General features: G+C 59.3%; 1 protein-coding gene across 5 annotated transcripts in view; it reads right to left on the bottom strand.

The window, feature by feature from the left end:
- Nucleotides 1-19,180, bottom strand: part of CDK18 (cyclin-dependent kinase 18) — a 23,350-nt gene extending 4,170 nt beyond the window's left edge. For 2 of the 5 annotated variants that reach the window (XM_005885261.2, XM_014532580.1), the window contains exons 1-10: nucleotides 19,114-19,180; nucleotides 4,649-4,797; nucleotides 4,354-4,493; nucleotides 3,643-3,768; nucleotides 2,788-2,844; nucleotides 2,074-2,188; nucleotides 1,835-1,929; nucleotides 1,532-1,594; nucleotides 800-923; nucleotides 576-696 (exon numbers count right to left, since the gene is read on the bottom strand). In XM_005885261.2, the coding sequence (XP_005885323.1) occupies nucleotides 576-696; nucleotides 800-923; nucleotides 1,532-1,594; nucleotides 1,835-1,929; nucleotides 2,074-2,188; nucleotides 2,788-2,844; nucleotides 3,643-3,768; nucleotides 4,354-4,493; nucleotides 4,649-4,797; nucleotides 19,114-19,142 (1,019 nt within the window). In that variant the 5' untranslated portion in view covers nucleotides 19,143-19,180. Of the gene's footprint in view, nucleotides 1-575; nucleotides 697-799; nucleotides 924-1,531; nucleotides 1,595-1,834; nucleotides 1,930-2,073; nucleotides 2,189-2,787; nucleotides 2,845-3,642; nucleotides 3,769-4,353; nucleotides 4,494-4,648; nucleotides 4,798-10,866; nucleotides 10,872-13,252; nucleotides 13,331-19,113 lie in introns of those variants that run through there. The other 3 variants (XM_014532581.1, XM_014532582.1, XM_005885262.2) reach the window with 3 other exon arrangements.
- Between the last annotated feature and the right edge of the window lie 228 nt (nucleotides 19,181-19,408).

Raw genomic sequence — 19,408 nt, forward strand, 5'->3', positions numbered from 1 at the left:
CCTGGCGCTGGGGTGGGTGGCCCAGCCCCCACTACAGCCTCTATGGGGGCGTCGGCGGGCTCTAGGGCGCGCTGCCCGCTCCCCTTTCACTCTGTGGGGTTTGTGTCTGCACAGCCAGCACCCCCGTGGCAGTTCCTTAAGCTGTGTTGTCTCAAACCCTGTCGACTCTGTGTTCCCCACCGGAGGAGACAAGTCATACATCCGCTCTCCTGCAGACCCCCAGGGCACTCATCGGAAACCTGGGTTTTAGTTTTGGTGTTTGAATTCATACGATAACAAATAATATCCATGCAAATTTTTAAAATAACATATTCTTTCCAAAACGTCCAGTCGAACGGATGCTTGGGCAGATCATCGTCTTCACTGTGGGGCCTCCGGTGAGCCCGGGGACCCCGGGGAAATACTTCAGAAGCACAGCTCAGAGGGGTCTACTTAGAGACAGGGAACCCCAGTGTGGTTCAGACTTCGCCCGTTAGCATCCAGGTCACCAGGATGCCACGTGGGGCAGCCAAAGGGAGTCTGGAGGTGTGGAAGGTCCTCCCCCCGCCTCCCCAGGTCCCGGGACGCTCACTCACCACATGTCAATGGGCGTGGAGTACTCGGTGGACCCCAGCAGCACGTCGGGGGGCCTGTACCACAGGGTCACCACCTCGTTGGAGTAGGTCTTCGTGGGCACTGACTTGGCTCGGGCCAGTCCTAGGGACAGACATGTCACTGAGCCGCAGCCTGCCCTCCCCCAGGGCGCCCGCATCCTAAGGAGACTGGCAGACGCCCGGCGGCCCTGGGGCTGTGTCCTCACCGAAGTCCGCCAGCTTCAGCTCCCCCCGCTCATTGATGAGCAGGTTCTGGGGTTTCAGGTCCCGGTGCAGGATCTTGCGGCGGTGGCAGTAGGCGAGGCCCCGGAGCAGCTGGAACATGAAGATCTGGGGCGGGAGGGAAGAGAAGGGGGGCAGTGAAAGGGGGGAATGTGTCCCATGGCTGGGCCTCGGATGGGGACAGGGACTGGGCAGGGTGAGGGACCCGGAGAGCCAACTGGTTCTCCTGCCCACACTGCGGCCACTCCTGGGCTCCACCCACCCCCGGGAACCCCATCCAGAGGGAAGAGCAACAGGTACACGGAGGAGGTGGGAGGATGGGGGAGGGCAGACAGTTCCAGGCCAGGAAGCCCAGCATGTGGGGATGTATGCGCTTGACGCTCTGACAAACACCAGAAGAGGTCATGCATCCCAGAAGCCTCCCTTCACCCCACCAGGTAACTCATGCTCCCATCTGCCAGGTGGGGAAACTCATGCTGGGCGGGGGGGTAGATGGCGGCAGAGGGTATGTGTCTGTATGGTGGGCTGAGGCGCCCAGCACAGCTCCTGGTCCTCTCCGAATGGCACTGCCCCTTCCCTCCGTCTTCATTTGAACCTCTGAGCAGCCTCAGCAGCCAGGGCCCTTGGAGGTGAGTGAGTTCCCACGCTGGGCTTGAGGACAGGTGGGTGCAAGATGGGCAGGGCCTGAGTGCTGGGTCCCTGCCAAAGGCGCTCACCTTGACATTGTGCATGCTCATGAGGTTCCCACAGTGGTCCAGATACTGCTTCAGGTCACTGTCCTGGAACACAGAGCCGCTCAGCCCCGGCCTGTCCTGACACGGGGCTGGAACCCCGCCCCGCGCCCCCCACCTGCGTAGGCCGAAGCCCGGGAGTGGGACAGGTCCCTGCTCCAAGCTGCCCCATAGGCCTGGAACATCTGAGAACCTGATTCTCAAACAAGACCTGGGACATCCCCAATCTCCCCTCTTCTCACCCCCACCCCCACCCCCTGCCACAAGGGGTAGAAGCTCCCAACTCACCAGGTACTCAAACACCAGGGTGAGGGACCGCTCCGTATGAATGAGGTCGTGCAGGGTGACAATATTGGCGTGCTTCAGGTTCTTCAGCAGAGACACTGGGGAGACAGGCCACCTGGGTCCCAGCACCCCACGTGCCCCTCACACCCCCTCTTCCTGCAATGACCCCACTCCTGCAATGACCCGCACCCCAAGACTCTTCCCAGGAGCCCTCAGGAGTTCAGGCCCCGGGGGTGCTGTACCCTCTCGGATGGCAGTGCAGGGCGCCCCCTCCTCGTGCTCCAGCCGGATCTCCTTCAAGGCCACCAGGTTCTCCGTCAGCTTGCTGCGCCCTTTGAAGACCGTGGCGTAGGTGCCCTGGGAAGAAGAACCCCGGGGCCCCAGCAACACTCGGGTGCTGCTCTCCTCTGCCCAGGGCCCCCCTCTTGTGCCCCTGCTGGGGCTGTGACTCCCCCTTCTCCCTTCATCTCTCTGCGAAGCATCCCTAACTCCTCCTGCTCAGAGCGAACTGACTACATGCCAGGCACCTGAGTGCTGTCCACAAGCTTATCATAGTGACCGCTTCAACCCTCAACAGCCCTGTAAGGGGGACCAGTTAGGATCCCCATTTGACGAGGAAGAACCGGAGGCACGGAGGGGTCGCAGAACGTGCCCAAGGCCCCAGAGCTAGTACATGGTCAAGTTCGGATTCGAACTCAGACAAGAAATACTGGCATGAAAAAAAATACACTGGATCCTGCCCAGGGCCCATGGGCCACTCCATCCTCACACCCTCCTCCAGCACCTGGACCCCCGCCCCCAGCACCTGCCAAAGGCTGAGCCCAGCTGCCCAGCCAAGATCGTGTGCCCCTGTGGGCAGGTGCAGCGAGGGGGCAGGTCAGGGAGGGCCAGGGAAGGCCCTGTCACTCCTAACCATCCTGCTGGCTGCCCTGAGAAGACCAAACCCAGTCTCTTACCTCCCCCAGTTTGTCCAGTTTCACATATGTTTCCAGTTTCCCAAAGCCGATATCTGACTGAGAGAAGAGACGTAGGGTCCTGTGAGCTTGAAGGCCCCAGCAGCCCCGAGACCACACCTCCCCCGCTCCACCTCCCCAGGAGGAAAGGTAGGGAGACCCCCATCGGGAAGAGAGAACAACGGAGGCCACAAATCCTCCCTCTCCTCCTCTCCCCTCCATCCCTGTGCTAAAGGAGGAAGGCCTTGGAAGAGCGGGTTCCTTCCTCCCAGCGGTGGGGGGTGTGGAGCCCCGGGCTGCAGACCTGGGACTGTCTCAGCACACGTCACCTGTCTATCTCTGTCTTGTTCGGACTACTAGCTCCAGGAACTCTGTCTTTTCGTCCCCTGCACCTCGAATGCCCAGTTCAGAACCCACCACCCCAGTAGCCTCTCTCATCAGCACCCTTCCTCTAGCTCAGTGATACCCAACCCTTAACAATACAGATTCCTGGGCCCTACCACCCAGAGTCTGATTCTGTGGGTATCTAGCGTGGGAACCAGAGTCTGTGTGTTTAGGAAGATGCTCCCAAGGAAATAGGATGGCAGCCAGGACTGGAGACCACGTGCCAGCTGGTCTATTGATTTCACTCTAGCGGAGACCCTGCGCCCAGAGGAGGCTCAGCCCCAGCCCTGGTGGGACCCAGCCATAGAGTGAATGTTGACCAAGGATGCAGGGCTATATCTGCTCTGACCAGCAGGTGGCGCCAGAGGCTCGGGACCGTCCCTAGAAACTGCTGCGGCCTCAGCCCAAAGAGGCCAAACCATGTTTGGGAGAGGGTGTCCCACCCTGGTTATCTCGGCCGCTCTGGGGACTCACCAGGGATGCTCGGCGGGACATGCGGCTCAGCGGTTTGGGCAGCTCCGGGCTCTCCAGCTGCAGCTTCTGCAGGAATTCCTGGGGCAGGCGGATGTCCGCGGGCAGGGAGAGCCTCTTACTGATGTCCTGCAGTGGCCAGGATGAGACGTGGGCAGTGTTGGCTCCAGGGCAGCTGGTGCTGTGAGATCCCTGCCTCTCACCCTGGGCCCGGCGTTCCCTGTAGAGCAACTCCGCGGGGCCAAGCCACAGGCTGCGACCCAGGCTCCCAGCTGCCTCAACCATGTGCTCAGAGACCTCCGTGAACACCCGGCCTGTTGCTACGTGACCTCTGGAGGCCCCTTCCCCTCTCTGGCCAGTGCCCCCACCTGTGCACTGAGGCTCTTGCGGACACTATGATTCTGGATGCATACTTTTCATGCACTTGGGCACCTGGGTCATAAGAACAATAGTCCAGTTGTCTGGCCCTTGCTATGTACCAGGAATGTTCCAGGCACGTGGCACAAGGCAGCTCATCTAATCTTCACGGTGACCATTTTAACACAAGGTGACTGCAGTATGCAGAGGTTGAGAAAGGTGCTCAAGGTCACCGAGCTAATCAATGGCAGGGCTGGAATCTGAACCCATGAAGTCTGGCCCCAAGGCCACCTCCCTCCCGGGCACACGTGAGTGGATGCGTCCTGCCAGGCCCACGGGACGGCCCAGAGCCCCTACCTCCATGGAGAAGCGGCGCTGGCTCTGCCGCCGGAACCGCATGCCCGGGGACGGCGGCCTGGGCTCCTCCCCACCGTCGGTGGGGGAGAAGGTGCTGGACTCTGGCTGGGCGTCTCTGCCAAGAGGACCAAGCTGCAGATCTGAGAGCGAGAGGCATCAGCTCCCCTCCCTGCCCCTCTGCCCCGGAGGGAAGTCCCCGTCCTCCCTCTGTCCTCCCCCAGGGCCAGCAGTGACAGTGTGGGGTGTGGTCAGCGTGGTCGAGGGCAAGGAGGGGCTTTGGGGGGAGTGCCCTCACCCTCACTGTCCCGGTTGTGGAGCTGGTTGAACTGCTCTGCGAACTCAGTCAGGGACTCCTCGATGGTCTCGGTGCGGGGCACGGACAGGGAGAAGCGGCGCTTAAAGTTCTTCATCTTATTCATGATCGGCCGGACCAGGCAGCAGGTCCTGAGGCGGAAGTGAGGAGAGCCAGCCATGAGAACAAGGCAACAGGGAGTGGCGGGTCTTGGTCTTTCCATCAAGCTCTGTGGCCCTGCCCTGGGAGCCAGGGTTGAGTCTTCACAGGTTCCAGCTCCCAACCCTCTCCCTCCCTGTGAATCCACCAGGATTCCCTGCTCCTGGGAAATGCTCACAATAAGGATCAATCAGAACCATACGGCATTGCTCATAAAAGCAGCATGGCATACCAAGAGGGTCCTGGAGGCCCTCCCAGGGCCAGAAGGTAACCCTTTAGCTGCTGGAGATCTGAGAGTTCTGGAAGGAAGGCTGAGTGGAGGGAGGGCACTAGAACCCGATGGCCCTCAGGCCAGCAGCTCTTTACCAACTTGTGTGTGAGCTTGGACATGTCAGCAGCCGGTAAGCCTTGCTGATGGATGCCTATAAGCTAAGTATCAGCCCGGCTTACACCCTCGTGACAGAGTCTGGTCCAAACCCCATTCATCCTCATACCAACCCCTGGAGGTTCCTCGCTGGCTCGTCCTGGGTCCCCAGGAGACAGAATGGAGGGGAAAGTGAGGGAGGAGGTGTGTGCATCTGAGCTGGCCCAGTCCCATCTCGCCAGCTGAGATGTGGGTGTTCAGGTGCAGCTGAAGGTCTCAGGGGACACACAGAGGGTCCCCCAAGGAGCCCCAAGTGGGAAGGGTGTCCACTGTAGAGAACAGTGGGGGAGGGGCGGGCCCCTCTGCTGGCTCTTGGGGGGCCCTTCCCCAGCCAGAGGGGTTCTCCCTGCAGCTCCTCAGCCCCCTTGCCCTCAGAGTGAGGAGACTTGTGCACTGCTTCCTCCTGCAGACCCTTCCTTCTGTGTCCTGCCCTGAAAACCCAGAGCGGGGCTGTCCCTCCTCCCCGTCACGGTTTCATAAGCTCCCACTGTGGCCGCCCCCTCACCCTGCTCTGCCCACACTCCCTCGGCTGCAGTGGGGCCGGGACCCAGGAGTCTCGCAAGGGCCCCCACCCACATCTGCCAGGAAGGCATGGGGGCCAGTCCTGTGATGGGAGGGGCCGCCCTCCCCCTCCCCCAGCTTTACCCACGCACCAGACACAGCCCATCCCCGGAGGATGCTCTCAGCCCTGTCACTGGCTACTACCCGGTTGCCAAGGCAACCAGGCCCCTCCTGAATCCTCCTGGTTTAAGGGATTATGGGTCAGTAACATGTTTGCTTTGCCTAATGATCACATCCTTCTGTCCTCAGCCAGAAGGAACCCTGAAAAGGGTCCCTTCCCTGGGCCTGAATGTTCCTGGCTGCCCCCAAATGCACTCAAGTTTGGTCCCCAAACTCCCCGGAGCCCCGACACTGGGCATGGCCAAGCTTCCTTCCTCGGGCTTGTGCCTCTCAGAACCCAGGCCTTGGGTCTGCACTGCCAGCTAAGCCTCCCTCGGCCAGTGGGCCCTGAAGTCTCGCTCAGTTCAGCTCAACAAACGAGGACTGAGTACCTACTGCGTGCCAGGCATTGTGCCAGAGGGGCACATGGGCCCAGTGACACGGGGCCTACACATACCCCACCTGTGGCCCACAGTGCCCAGCATGACAGGAGTACGGAGATGACTCCATTATAAGGGTCAGGGTTTACAAGCTGGCAGAGCATCAGCATCACCAGGAAGCTTTGTAAAAAGTTCAGATTCCTGCCCGGCCAGCGTGGCTCAGTGGTTGAGTGTCGACCTATGAACCAGGAGGTCCCGGTTCGATTCCTGGTCAGGGCACATGCTCGGGTTGCAGGCTCGATCCCTAGTGTGGGGTGTGCGGGAGGCAGGTGATCAACGATTCTCTCTCATCATTAATGTTTCTATTTCTCTCTACCTCTCCCTTCCCCTCTGAAAGCAATAAAAATATATGTTTGTTTTTTTTAAATTCAGATTCCTGGGTCTCACTCTCAGATTCTGGAACTGAGGCTCTGAGGATGACGCCTGGGAAAATGCGTCTTAAAAAGCATCCCCGCTATCTGACATGAGCTGCGGTGGAAGCATCTGAGGCCCAGGAAAGGGAGGGTGATGTGTTCAGGTTCCCACTGCCCGCCTGGCTACAATGGGGACCCTGAGAGCGAGCTGGGGAGGAGCCGAGGGTGGAGAGCACATTGAGTGGAGCAGGAGGACCCCGAGAAGGGGAGTGGGGAGGCATCTGAGGCCCAGGAAAGGGAGGGTGATGTGTCCAGGTTCCCACTGCCCGCCTGGCTGCAATGGGGACCCTGAGAGCGAGCTGGGGAGGAGCCGAGGGTGGAGAGCACATTGAGTGGAGCAGGAGGACCCCGAGAAGGGGAGGAAATGTCGGCCAGGCACAGACTGATGCCCCAGACTCGATCATGGTTACCCGGGGGGTAGGGGGAGCCAGGCACTTGGCTCCCTGAGGTTTGAGCTCTGCCAAGAGAGCCAGCCACGCCCCCTTCTGAAAACAGGGGACCCCCATAAAGCCGTCCTGCCGCCTGGGATTTCTGGCAGGGAGCGATGGGTTTGTGCTCAGGAATCCGCCAGGATCCACCATGAATCTCATGTCCTTGCTCTCGCTGTGTAGGAGGGCAGGGGGCTCATTACAAGCCTTTGGGAGAGAGGCCCCCAACTTCTACACGATAAAGGAGCCCAGCCCTGAATGGTACCTACTCTCCTCCTGTTCCCTCAGAAGCAAGGAGCCACCCGCTTGGGTTGGGGGATGGGGGGAGATGGGGAGCCAAGGGGGGGGGCACTGGGGACAGCTGACTCAAGCAGGAATGTGGGGCCAAGCGAGGCAGTGAGATGGGGACCAGCTGTCCTCCACTGGCCTGAGGAGAGCCCAAGGGGAAGTGGCTGTCACTGCGGCGGGAGCGATGGAGGTCAGATGTAGGGATGGACTTCCGGATGGAGACAGGGAGCAGGTGGCAGGGGTGGTGACCACGGCAGAGAGTGGCTGCCTCTCTCTGCTGGGGACAATCGGGGCATTGAACCCAGCAGGGTCTTGGGTGTGACAGGGCAGCCTGGGCAGTGAATGGTCTGTTGTTTCCTAGCTCAAGACACAAGATGCCTCTGTCACTTTTCCCTTGGGAGAGTCAGCTCCTCAGATTTGGGGGTCCCGGGGGGAGGGAGACAGGAAAATGGCCTGTCACCTTGTGGCGTCTGCCCCCACCCCCATATGGGGACAGAAGGGCTCAGTGTGACCCAGCCTGAGGCCAGCCCAGGGCTGGGCACAGTGTGGCCTTTGTCCCCAGGCCAGGGAGCCATCTGGGGCTGTCCCCGTGCGACTGGTGCCAGGGGAAGAGGGAGACGGGCGTCCAGGGATGCTGGCCTGGGTGGGGTGGGGGATGGTGAAGGAGCACAGCCCTCTCCGGAGCGGGGAGCTGCGGGCTTGGGCAGGCAGAGCGCCCAGCAGGCCTTCCTTCCTGTGCCCCATGCCCAGGTAAGTCTGAAAAGTTCCCAGCCTACCTCCTGCCACTTCCTCCTGGGCACACACCAGCCAGCCCAGAACGTCCAGCTGGTGCAGGAGGAGTGGATGGCACAGGAGGAAGGAGGAGCCGGGCCAGGAGGAAACAGACACTTGCCCAGAGGCCACTGCGCACCCAGGAGAAAGGGCTGGAGTCCTGGGACCGTCGCACAAGGCACCGTCCCAACCCCTCGCTGGCCACGGGGGCACCCAGGCTCACAGAGGGGAACTGACTTGCTCAGAGTCTCCTGGTGTCGCCGTGTTAGGAGGAGAATGGAGCCTGTGTGGTCTCCTAACTGGAATGCTCCCCACCGCCCCTCCCTGTGCCCGAGGCTGTGGGTGCTCTTTCCTCCTCCAGCCCAGCCCAGGTTTAAAATCTGGTGCTACCACCAGCAGGCTGTAGGATGGCGATGACGTTATGTAATTCTTCGCTTTGGCTCTGGTCATTCATTTGATAATTATTTACTGAACAACTACTACATGCCAGGAACGGTTGTTGACCCCAGGAATCTTGTGAACAAAACAGACATTCCTTCCCACCTTCATTACGGTTCTAATCAAGGCAGGGAGGGTCGGCGCGGACAGTAAAATAAACAGAGTACACAGAACGTTAGGTGGTGACAAGTGCAATGGAGGAAATACAGCCGAAGGTGTGAGAGGTGGGGGCGTGGCGACTTTAAGTAGGGTGGGTAGGAAGGCCTCCCTGAGAAGGTGGCATCTTCTTGGGAAAATGCCAAGTAGGCCAGGGAAGGAGGCAGGTCATGTGGAATCTAGGGAAGCAGGTGAGCCAGGGAGCAGCAGGAGCAAAGGTCCTGAGGCAGAAGTGGGGACCTGGAGGGGTGGCTGTGGCTGGAGAGGAGGCCAGAGGGGAGCACCGAGCAGAGCAGATCATGTTGGGGGCCCTCAGGACTTGGGAGGGTTCAAGTGGATGAGAGATGTGATCCCACTTAGATTTTATTTTATTTTTTACAATGATATATTGCTTTTTAAAGTATATATATCCTTATTGATTTTAGAGAAGAAGGGAGAGGGAGAAAGAGAGAAACATCAATGATGAGAATCATCGACTGGCTGCCTCCTGCATGCCCCCCACTGGGGATCGAGCCCACAACCTGGGCATGAGCCCTGACCAGGAATCGAACCATGACCTCCTGGTTTATAGGTCGATGCTCAACCACTGAAGCCCACCCGCTGAGCCACTTAGATTTTAAACAGCTCCCTCTGGCTGTGGTGTTGAGAACAGACTGTGGGCAGGAGGCTATCAGCGGTCCAGAGAGAGATGGCGGAGCCTGGGTCAGTGTGGGAGCAGTGGGCGTGGGGAGAAGAGGTGGGATTCTGGAGGAATCTGCAAGGTGGAGCCGAAGGGACTCGCAGGACTGCACATGGGCTGTGAGGAAGGGGCCAAGCAGGACTCTGAGGCTTTGGGCCAGAGCAACCGGAAGGATGGAAATGAGGCATGCTGGGAGTGGGGGTTGCATGGCTTGAGGAGGAGTGGGATTTGGGCAAGTGTCTGATGTCCAGAGGACGTCTGCATGGAGATGCCACCTGAGCGGACATGACCCGGCACCAGCCTCAGGGAGACGCCCAGCAAATGCCAGCTCTCCTCCACTTTCCTGCTCAGACGTGAAGATGTGCCAGCAAAGGGGCCCCACCTAAAGCTCATCAGACACCCCTCACAGACGCCCTCACAGCCCATAGGTGCTCTGAGGAGGGTGGGGTCAGCTTCCCTTCTTAACCTCCAGGGAGCAGGCTGGAGGTCCCCCAGCAGACCCCTATGAGGGGCCCCTTTGCCTTCCTCCTGAATAAAGCCCCACTCCCAGCCTGCACCCAAGGTCCTTCAAGATCTGGGCCCCCTTCCTCTCCAGTTTTGCTCTCCCCCCTCCCCTCCCTACCACCCTAGCTCTGCTGCAGGCCACACCCCTGCATGCAGTTCAGGTCTCGGGTCTTCAGAAGCTTCGCTGAGCCTCCAGGACCACTGGGTGCCCCTCCATCAAAGCGCACGACCCGCGGGCCCGCTCTGGTCCCCGCCTCCTGGTGCTGACACACAGCAGGCACAGCTGTCTGTTTCTCAGCCCAAGGAGTGCGTACTATGTTCCGGGTGCACGTCAGACACTTCCCCAGTTCCTTTTTGTTTTCTTTTGTTTTGGATCTCAGTCTCTGTGGGCCCAGGGGCAGGGGCTGGAGGATATCACTTCCAACTGCCCATGTTCTGAAGCCCAGAGGGTCTGACCCTTAGTCCCAAGGCTGACCACCTCCTGCTGACACCCTCTGCTGCCCGCTCCCTGCAGGTTTCAAAAGAACCAGAGGCCACAGCTGACCAAGTGCGCAGACGTCAGGAGCTGAGACTTCAGACATGGTGAGAACAGTGAGAACGGTGCTTGCCGGGAGCCGCAGATAGCATCTCGTCCTTCACCCTCTAACCGACCCTGCCCTGCCCGGCACAGCTTGAGGTTTTAGTTTCCTCGCCTGGGAGGAACCTCAGGGGAAGCCAGTCATCCCGTGGCTGCCTGTAGCCGGGAGGCAAGGGCAGAAGCCGAAGCCCTGAGCCCTCATCACTGACCTCGCCCCGCCCAGCTCCGACCTGCACGAGAGGTGGCCAGCCTGGGCCTTCTGGGTGGCAAGAATCTAGGAAGACTGCGCGGCCTGCATCACCCTGCCAATGCACAGATGACCTGCACACAGCGACAGGACTCGGAGAGGATCCCCACAGCCTCTGCTTGGAATGTAGGAAGCAGCGGGGAGGGGAAAAGGCTGAGAGAGAGAGAGAAAGAGAGAGAGAGAGAGCGCTGTGCTAACCTACAGGAAGGACGCCAGGTGGGGAGGCCGAGTGTCTGGGGCTCAGCCCCTGCAGCCCCTACCTGATGGAACGTCCCGCAGTGACCGCCCCATACCGCCCAGGCCTGCTCTCCAAAAGTCTGCAGTTTGGAGTCCTGGGAGAAATCCCAGCTCTCCCCACCCCCCAGCACTGCCACCTGGGCAGACACCTGAGCCTCAGTTTCCTTGTCTGCTCAATGGGGATAATACCTAACCTCCCACCCACCTACCAGGCTGCGAGACTTCCCTTCCTCAGCGGCTTTCTGATGCTGTCACTCCCCTTCAATATAACACTGCCCTGCAAGGGGGGTGGGGGCAAACTCTAGGGCCAGCAGAGCAGGCCTCTGGTGCTGTAGCCTCTGCCTCCCTGTCTCAGCTCTCACCCCTCCGTGGAATGTGCTTGGCGTTCATTTGCAGAGGAAACCGTGCTTGCGCCCCGCAGCTCTGCACGTGCATTCACTTGGCCTGGGACGCCCGTCCTCATTTCCCCTTGGTGACACCACCTCCAAGCTCAGCTCCAGTGTCCTTCCCCTGAGAAGCTGCACAGGACACCGCCTCCTTCCTCCGGGTGGAATGCGACGCTTCCTCGTGGCTTTCGCGCAGCTAGACTGGGGTGCCCTTCAGGCCAAGAGCAGTCAACTTCCTTTCCCCAGCGCCTTGAACGGTGCCAGGGACCGGGACCTCCCAGGTGCTCAGACCGTAGCCACTGTACCATAAAGGCTTGCTTAAGCCTCTTTCCTCTACCGATGTAGAAACATCAGCCCCACTGAGGACAGGCCTGTCTGTGTACAATGCATGCTGGCTCCCTTCTGGGCACCTTTGGCCACCAGGGACCTGTGTCCAGGTTTATCTTCCTGTCGGGCCAGCTGCACGCTTGGTAGGTCGGGTTTGAGCAGCACTGGGGCGGGCCTGGCTCTGCCCTCTTTCTGGACACACTACAGCAAGCCAAGCAGCCCTAGGCTCCCCGGGACGCGGTTCTGCCTCGCTTCTCCTGGCTCTCAGCGGGAAGTGGGACACTGGATGGCGGGCCAGGGCCTAGGTGGGCCAGGGCCTCGGGAAAAGCCAGCGAAGTGCTCACGTCATCAGGGCTCCATCCAGGAGCAACCTCCCCCTAGACACCTGCTACGCTGCCCCTGTTTCCTCCAGCCTGAAACCCCGCCGGCCCCAGCCAGGCCGCCCCTCCTCTGTGCCCCCACGGCATTTGGACACCCCCAAGCAGAGCCCTTGGCAACCCGTCCTGTTCACTTGTCTATTTCCCTCGATTACCTGTGAGCTTGTAAAGGGCAAGGACTGGGTCCGGCTCATCATTACACCCCATGCCTGACCCAGGGCCTGGCGCCAAGCCGACCCTCCCCTGACCAGTGAGATGAAAGCTGGGAATTCCTCGTTCCAGGAACCGTTTGGAAGCAAGACGACCGACAGGAGACCATCAGTTCCCGGCTGGACTCAAAGCCTCAGCCGTAACCTAACCCTCCTCCGACCAGCTCTTGGCCTCGACGACGGCAGTGGGGAGCTGGTGGGCTGGGGCAGAGGTGGCAGTTTCCTGCCTGGCAGCAGCTTCCTAAGGGAGGCCTGCAGAGGTCTCCTGGCTGGCAGGTGCCGCCCCACAGTGAGGGATGGACTAAGGCTGGGAAAAGTCCGAATGAGAGATTCCAACCAAACATACGTCAAGCTGAGGCCTCCGGGGCTCATGGGGAGGGAAGGTGTCGGGCCTTCCTCATAGGCTCCCATCCCTCAGGGGCAGATTTCCAGAGACTCCTGGGTCAGGCACACAACCCAAGCTCAGACTTTGACCTTGACCCCTACAGATGACCCCTCTGACTCCCTGACTTCCCCACTTCCGGCCTCTCTCTGTGGCCCCACAGCAGCCCTGCTGACACTCACTCTCTTTGGCTCCCTGAGGCTCAAGAAATGGAGGCACAGAGACCATCTTCTGGTACTTTCTTTGTGACCTGTTTTGGAGACCCGGCTGCCGCTGGCCTGCAATCTTTGGGGAGGCTTTGGATTTGCAAGTGATAAGATGGGACCAGGCGCCCTTCTGTCAGCTGTGGTTCTCGCCACGCAGAACCTCCCAGACCAGAGGCTGAAGCAAGATCTCCATCCCCACCTCTTCCTGCTTCCAGGCAAGGCCCGCCTCGCCTTCTAGGCAGAGGAGAGAGCCCCTTGCCCACTCCGTTAAAGATCCTCAAAGAAGGCCCCTCACCTACCGCCCATGCTTTCAAAGGTCCCGAGTCCAGAGACTTCTCTAAGGCCACCCTTCAATCCCAAAGGGGGGCGCTCCGTCGGTTTCCTCTCCGGCTGCCTAAGCACAGACGCTGTGCTCACCATCTTCTACAGATCAGTAGGAGGAGGGAAAAAAAGAGCACCAAGTCCACCCACTCTCTGGCCTTCCCTCATCCCGACATGAGAACCTGTCACGGGATCCTGGTGAACAGCTCTGATTTCTCGCCATGCCCAACTTTAGCAACGGAACGGCGGGGGCCTCCCAGGGCTGCTGTCCCTGGGGACCCCTCGGTCTCAGGAGCAGGGAGGGCCGGAGGGAAGGGCTTCCCAGCATTTCTAGACTGTGTTCCTATTTATACTCCACTCTCAGCCCCCACCCCACCCCTAGGCTGGCCCACACTACCCTATGCCCGAATTCCAACAGCACCCGGGTCAACTTTCTCCAAACCACCTCCTCGCACTCTCATTGGTCTCCCAACCACCAGGCTGGGCCCCGGGCCACAGCTTCAGCCTGGACCCCCCCTACCTCCCATCCACTCCTCCCTGTCTCCAAGGCACCTCTGGGAAGCCGCTGCACAGCGCTGTTCGCCTGTCCTCTAATTGCCCCATCCATGGCACCTGCCTCCCCCTCCCCCTGCCCTCCCCCCCACAGAGCGCAGGCTTCTTGAAGGGAGGGGCTCGTCTCTCTGTCACTTTCTAATTTCACAAGTAGCTGCTGGGCACGAGGCATTGCCCTGGGCTCTACACCTCGGCTTCCCTTCCCTTGGCCTCTGCTTCTCCTCCTACTTCTTTCTCCCTCCATATCTGTGTCTGGCGGACTCACTTCCTCTCCCTGTCCCTGTGCGTCGGCACTCCCCAGAGTTCCCTCTTGGGCCCTTTGTTCCCCCCTCTGTACACACTCTTCCTGGTGACCTCATGTTTTCCACTGGTGGAAACCACCACCCATGTGCTGATGACTGTGGCCCACTGAGCCCTGAATCTCACACAGGCAGGGCCGACTGCCTGCCTGGCACCTCAGGGGTCCCCCAGGGGTCAGAGATACGAGAATAAGCCCAGTGGGTTTAGGACCATGAGAGACAGCAAATAGTTGGAGATGTGTTTTTAACTAAAAAAAAAAAAAAAAAAAGGCAGATGTAGACAACTTGTAAAAGCTAAATGTGTGCTAGACATACATGTGTCCCCCATGTACACATGTACATACGAACACTGTCTATAATCCAGAAAGACAGATGTTAACATGCTGACCGTCATTATCCCTGGGGGACAGAATTGTGGGTGATTTTAAGACTTCTTCTTGCTGATTTGCATCATCTAATATTTCCATAATGAGCATTCACTGCTCAGGTTGAAAGAAGTAACACTTCTTTTTAAGTGAAAAGAAAGTATTTTTAGATCGAGATTCCAGAACTGTTCAGTGTGAGCCTTGGGAGGACTGTAATTATCTGGAGCAGGGTCAGCAGCGTCTCTGGCAAAGGCCAGACAGTCCGTGCTTCAGGCTCCGGGGGCCATTCGGTCCCTGCAGCAACCATACGCTCCTACCCAGGGGCAAGTGCCCACAGACGGATGGAAGTCCAGTCAGCTGTGCTCGTGGGCACTAACCTTTGAATGTTGAACACTTTTCAAGTGTCACAAATATTAGTGTCTTCTGTGGAATTTCCCCAGCCACTTAAAGCTGTAAAAAACATTCTTAGCTCATGGGCCATACTAAAACAGGCTGGCTTTGGCCAAGAGCCACGGTTTGCCAAGCCTTGCCCTGGAGCGCCCAGTGCCTGTATGGCATTAGAATCTAGCAGCCACCAGGTAAGGCAAGAAGCTAGGAGACGGTGGCCCTGGTCAGTGTGGCTAGATGGTTAGAGCATCGGCCCATGAACCGAAGGGTTGCGGGTTCGATTCCCAGTCAAGGGCATGTGCCAGGGTTGCAGGTTTGATCCCCAGTCCCAGTCAGGGTGCGTATGAGAGGCAACCAATCGATGTTTCGCTCTCTCTCCTCCTTCCTCCCTCCCTCCCACCCTCTCTAAAAGAAACAAAATCAGTGGAAAAAATATCCTCAGGTGAGGATTAACAACAACAACTAAGTAGCTCGGAGTTTGTGGACGTTATCTCATTGGAATCCGCACAACCACATGAAGTAACACTATTATTACTCTCCCCATTTGCCAAATGAGGAAACGAACATGGGTGAGCAAGTTCCCTCGTTTAGGCAACCACTTACTGAATGGCGGAGGCAGGACTGAATTGACCCCTGACCCAAAGCCCATACATGGCCTCCACCCTGGAGGTTGACAGGAGGGAGACGTTCAACAGGGAGAAAAATGAACGACTGCACGAGCCATTATAGAGTCACCTTGTCCATCCCAACCCCTAAGGCAGCGGTTCTCAACCTGTGGGTCGCGACCCCTATGGGGGTCGAAAGACCCTTTCACAGGGGTCGCCTAAGACCATCGGAAAACACATCTATAATTACATATTGTTTTTGTGATTAATCACTATGCTTTAATTATGTTCAATTTGTAACAATGAAAATACATCCTGCATATCAGATATTTACATGACGATTCATAACAGTAGCAAAACTACAGTTATGAAGTAGCAACGACAATAATTTTATGGTTGGGGGTCACCACAACATGAGGAACTGTATTAAAGGGTCGTGGCATTAGGAAAGTTGAGAACCACTGCCCTAAGGGAAGACGTTAATGTTGGGGGTGGGGCGGAAGCACAGGGAGAGACCACCATGCAGAGTTCCAGGGCAGGGGTCTCATCACTCACTGTCCCCTCCAAAGTCCCGGCCAGGTGTCTCTGAGACCAGGTGTCCTGTCTCACCGGGGCCACTCGTGTGAGCAGAGAGCATCAAGACCCTTTTCGGTTCAAAGCCAAACCGCATCCCTCCTTGCCGCCCGATCCCTCCTCCGCTGCAGATGGAGCCACCATGGAGGCTGCAGGAGCAGATGGGCTCTACTTCCACAGGAGGGCTGGCTGAGATGGGCCGCCGCTCTCCTCTTCCCGATTTGCGGCTGCGCCCGCGGGCAGCTCCTGCCGGCCCAGCCACTGGTGTGTCCTGATCCTGGGTGTGAGCCCCTCTACCTCAGTGGCTCTCAACCTTCCTAATGCCGCGACCCTTTCATACAGTTCCTCATGTTGCGGTGACCCCCCAAGTTCATTGTTACAAATTGAACATAATGAAAGCATAGTGATGAATCACAGAAACAATGTGATTATTTATGTGTTTTCCGATGGTCTTAGGCGACCCCTGTGAAAGGGTCGTTCGACCCCCATAGGGGTCGCGACCCACAGGTTGAGAACCGCTGCTCTACCTGACCGACGTGAGCCCAGCCTTGGAGTGGGTTCTGCGTGTGTGTCCACAGCTGTGGGGACCAGAACACGACAAGACTGACTACCCTTGTCTGCTCCCACCCCCTGGAGATGGGAAAGTGCCCACTCAGCAGCTCATGCCAGGAGGACAAAGGTGAAGGGTCCGGGTGGGTGGGGAGCGAAGGGGTTGTGGCGGGACACGGGGCTAGGGAAGAGAAATGGGACTCGTTCCCAAAGGGATCGTGAAGTTAATCAGGTGAGTCTGGACTCAGGCCAGCCACTCCCTCATGGACAACAGAGCAGAACAGGGACTGCAATTAATTAAGTCCTGGGGGAGGGGGCTCGTCTTACCCCAGGGAAAGGAGGCCTGCCCGAGGCCTCAGAGGAGGAGGCTGAAGGTTTCCAGCTCCCAGTGCCTGCCTTATTCACCCTGGAAGCTAGAGGGTAGAGTCCCCACAGCACAGATTCCTGGTTTCCTCTCGCAGGTTTCCCTCCAACCTGTACCCCACCCCCCTCGTTCTCTTATGCAGAGCCTCCCTCCCCAACCTGGAGGGGCAGGAAAGAGACTAAGAGCCTGGCCTGACGGGATTCGGAAAGCCTGCCTCGGTCTCTCTCTGTCCCAGAGCAGGCGCAGCGCCGTGACTAGGAAATCCCTTTCCAAATAACCAACAGCGGTACGTACAGCTATGGGTTGCTTAGCAGCTGCTGCGTGCCAGGAACTGTGTTCCTTCACTCCCTTTGCACAGCAACCCTCCCGATCAACACCCCCATCTCCCAGATGAGGCAGCCGAGGCTGGGGGAAGCTCAGGCGTTTGCTGGGGAAGGAGGGGTCACACAGCTGGTATGTGCTGGAGCTGGGCTCCATCCAGCCCCTCCCTTCAGGCTTCAAACTGGAAAAGGAAAGAAGGGATCAGGGGAGAGAGAGAGATGGAGATGCTGGACAAAAGTCCAAATGGGGCATCCCAGGGAAAGGAGAGGCAAGCTTGGGGCAGGAGCTGGGAGGACCCAAGCCAAGCTCCGCCCAGCAGCCTGGAGCCCGTGTGCCTGGGCACAAGAAGGAACAGGTGGGCAGAGGACAGAGTCTGGCTTCGAGAAAACAAATGCAGCTATGAAGGCAGCACCATCTCCCAGAAGCCCTAGGGCAGGGAGGGGCTTTCCAAGGTGGGCAGCCGAGCCCCTGAGACCCCAGACCAGGAACCTACTCGTTCCTCAGATCTGGTGCCCTCTCTCCTGCGCCCCATGGAGAGGCTGGCTCTGCCTGGCACAGGACACACGGGAGTCTCTTACTGGAGCGCCACCCCCATCCTTCCTTCTCCTGAGGCCGAGGTGGAGCCAGGGAGCTCCAGGTGGGCTGGGATCTCCTCTGATGGGGCAGAGGCTGAGCAGGGAGCCGGGGGTCCCCTGGAAGTGGGCTGGATCCCACCTCTGCGACGTTGGGAAAGTTGGTTTCTCAGAGCAGCTGTGACCTCCCCTGTCATGTGGGGGTGATAACACCTCCTCATAAAGCTGTGTGACACACTGCTTGGCACCGAGTAGATACTCAGTAAATGGTAGCCACTAGGGTAACGCACTGAAGCCTGCTCTAGCTCTGGAAACCCAATAAGTTTGGGGAGTATGAAGGCGGGGAGACTCCCAGGGACCTAATGGGCAGTGTGGTGGCAGGGGTGGGGGGAGGTCAGCCTCCCTGGCTCATCAGCTACACAGGAGGCGGCCGGGGCAGGGCCATCCTAGACAGTAGCTTTGCTGGGTGGCAGGGTGACCCTATCCAGCCGGCCTTCAGGATGCAGACCCAAACCCAGGAGCCCATGTTGCCTCACTTCCCCCCAACCCTAAGCCACTGTGGTCTCAGCCCCCTGCCAAGGCCAGGCTCAAGGCCGGGGACCTGAGAGGACCAGGCAACCCTGTGTCTTCGAGGATGTGGCCCCCTCAGGCCAGTGTGCAGGAACCTGTTGGCCAGACTCCCCAGGCGTCTTCGAGGATGTGGCCCCCTCAGGCCAGTGTGCAGGACTGTGCTGCGTGCCCAGCCCCGTGGAAAAGGCCACACGAACGTGCCGCTCTCACAGGACGCTGACGCAGGAGGGGCACGCCAGTGGTGTCCCTGAGTCACCAGGGCCCAGGCCACAGTTGGGCAACGGCTGAGGGCCGGGCTGGGGGTGGGGATCGGGTGCTCAGAACTGACCTCCACTCCTCGCCGCCCCAACTCCCACCCCTGCGGCAGGAGGGGGCTCAAAGAGAATTAGAAAGAGGCCAGTGGTGCCAGGTGGGATGGTGACCCCATGGCACAGAAAATCAGTCTCAACAGTCACTCCCACCACAGGCCTGCGTCCTCGTCCTCCGCACGGCATTTCCCACGCCTGATCCTGTCCCCCGCACAGCACAGCCCGCCAGCCCCATCCCTTAGCCCAGCAGGCCGCCCACCCTTTCCCATGGCTGTTAACCCTTCGCCAGTGACTACCACGCAGGGGGCCACTGCCCCCCTGGGCTCGTGGGTGGGAAGACAGAGGAGGCGGCAATCCCCCGAGGCCGCACTCACCCCTCCCACCACCTCCAGCGCTGGAACATGCAGAGCCTCCCGCGTCCTTCCACCTTCACCCCGGGGCCCCGCCTCGCCCCCAGCTGCGCTCTAGAAAGTTCCCGGGAGCCCCGAAAGCCCTTGGGGCAGCGATCTGGCCCCACACTCGCCGGTTCCCTCCTCCCCCGAGACGCCTGACCCTTGCCCTCCCCAGAAGGAAGGGCACTTGGAGAGCGCCAGGTTCGCCGCTGAGTGGAAAACTTTGCTTGCCGGGGTTCAGCCCAAGCTCGGGGCCCCAGGGAGTCCCGATGCAGAC

Source organism: Myotis brandtii, unplaced genomic scaffold, assembly GCF_000412655.1.
Source record: "Myotis brandtii unplaced genomic scaffold, ASM41265v1 scaffold898, whole genome shotgun sequence".
Taxonomy (NCBI): Eukaryota; Metazoa; Chordata; class Mammalia; order Chiroptera; family Vespertilionidae; genus Myotis; species Myotis brandtii.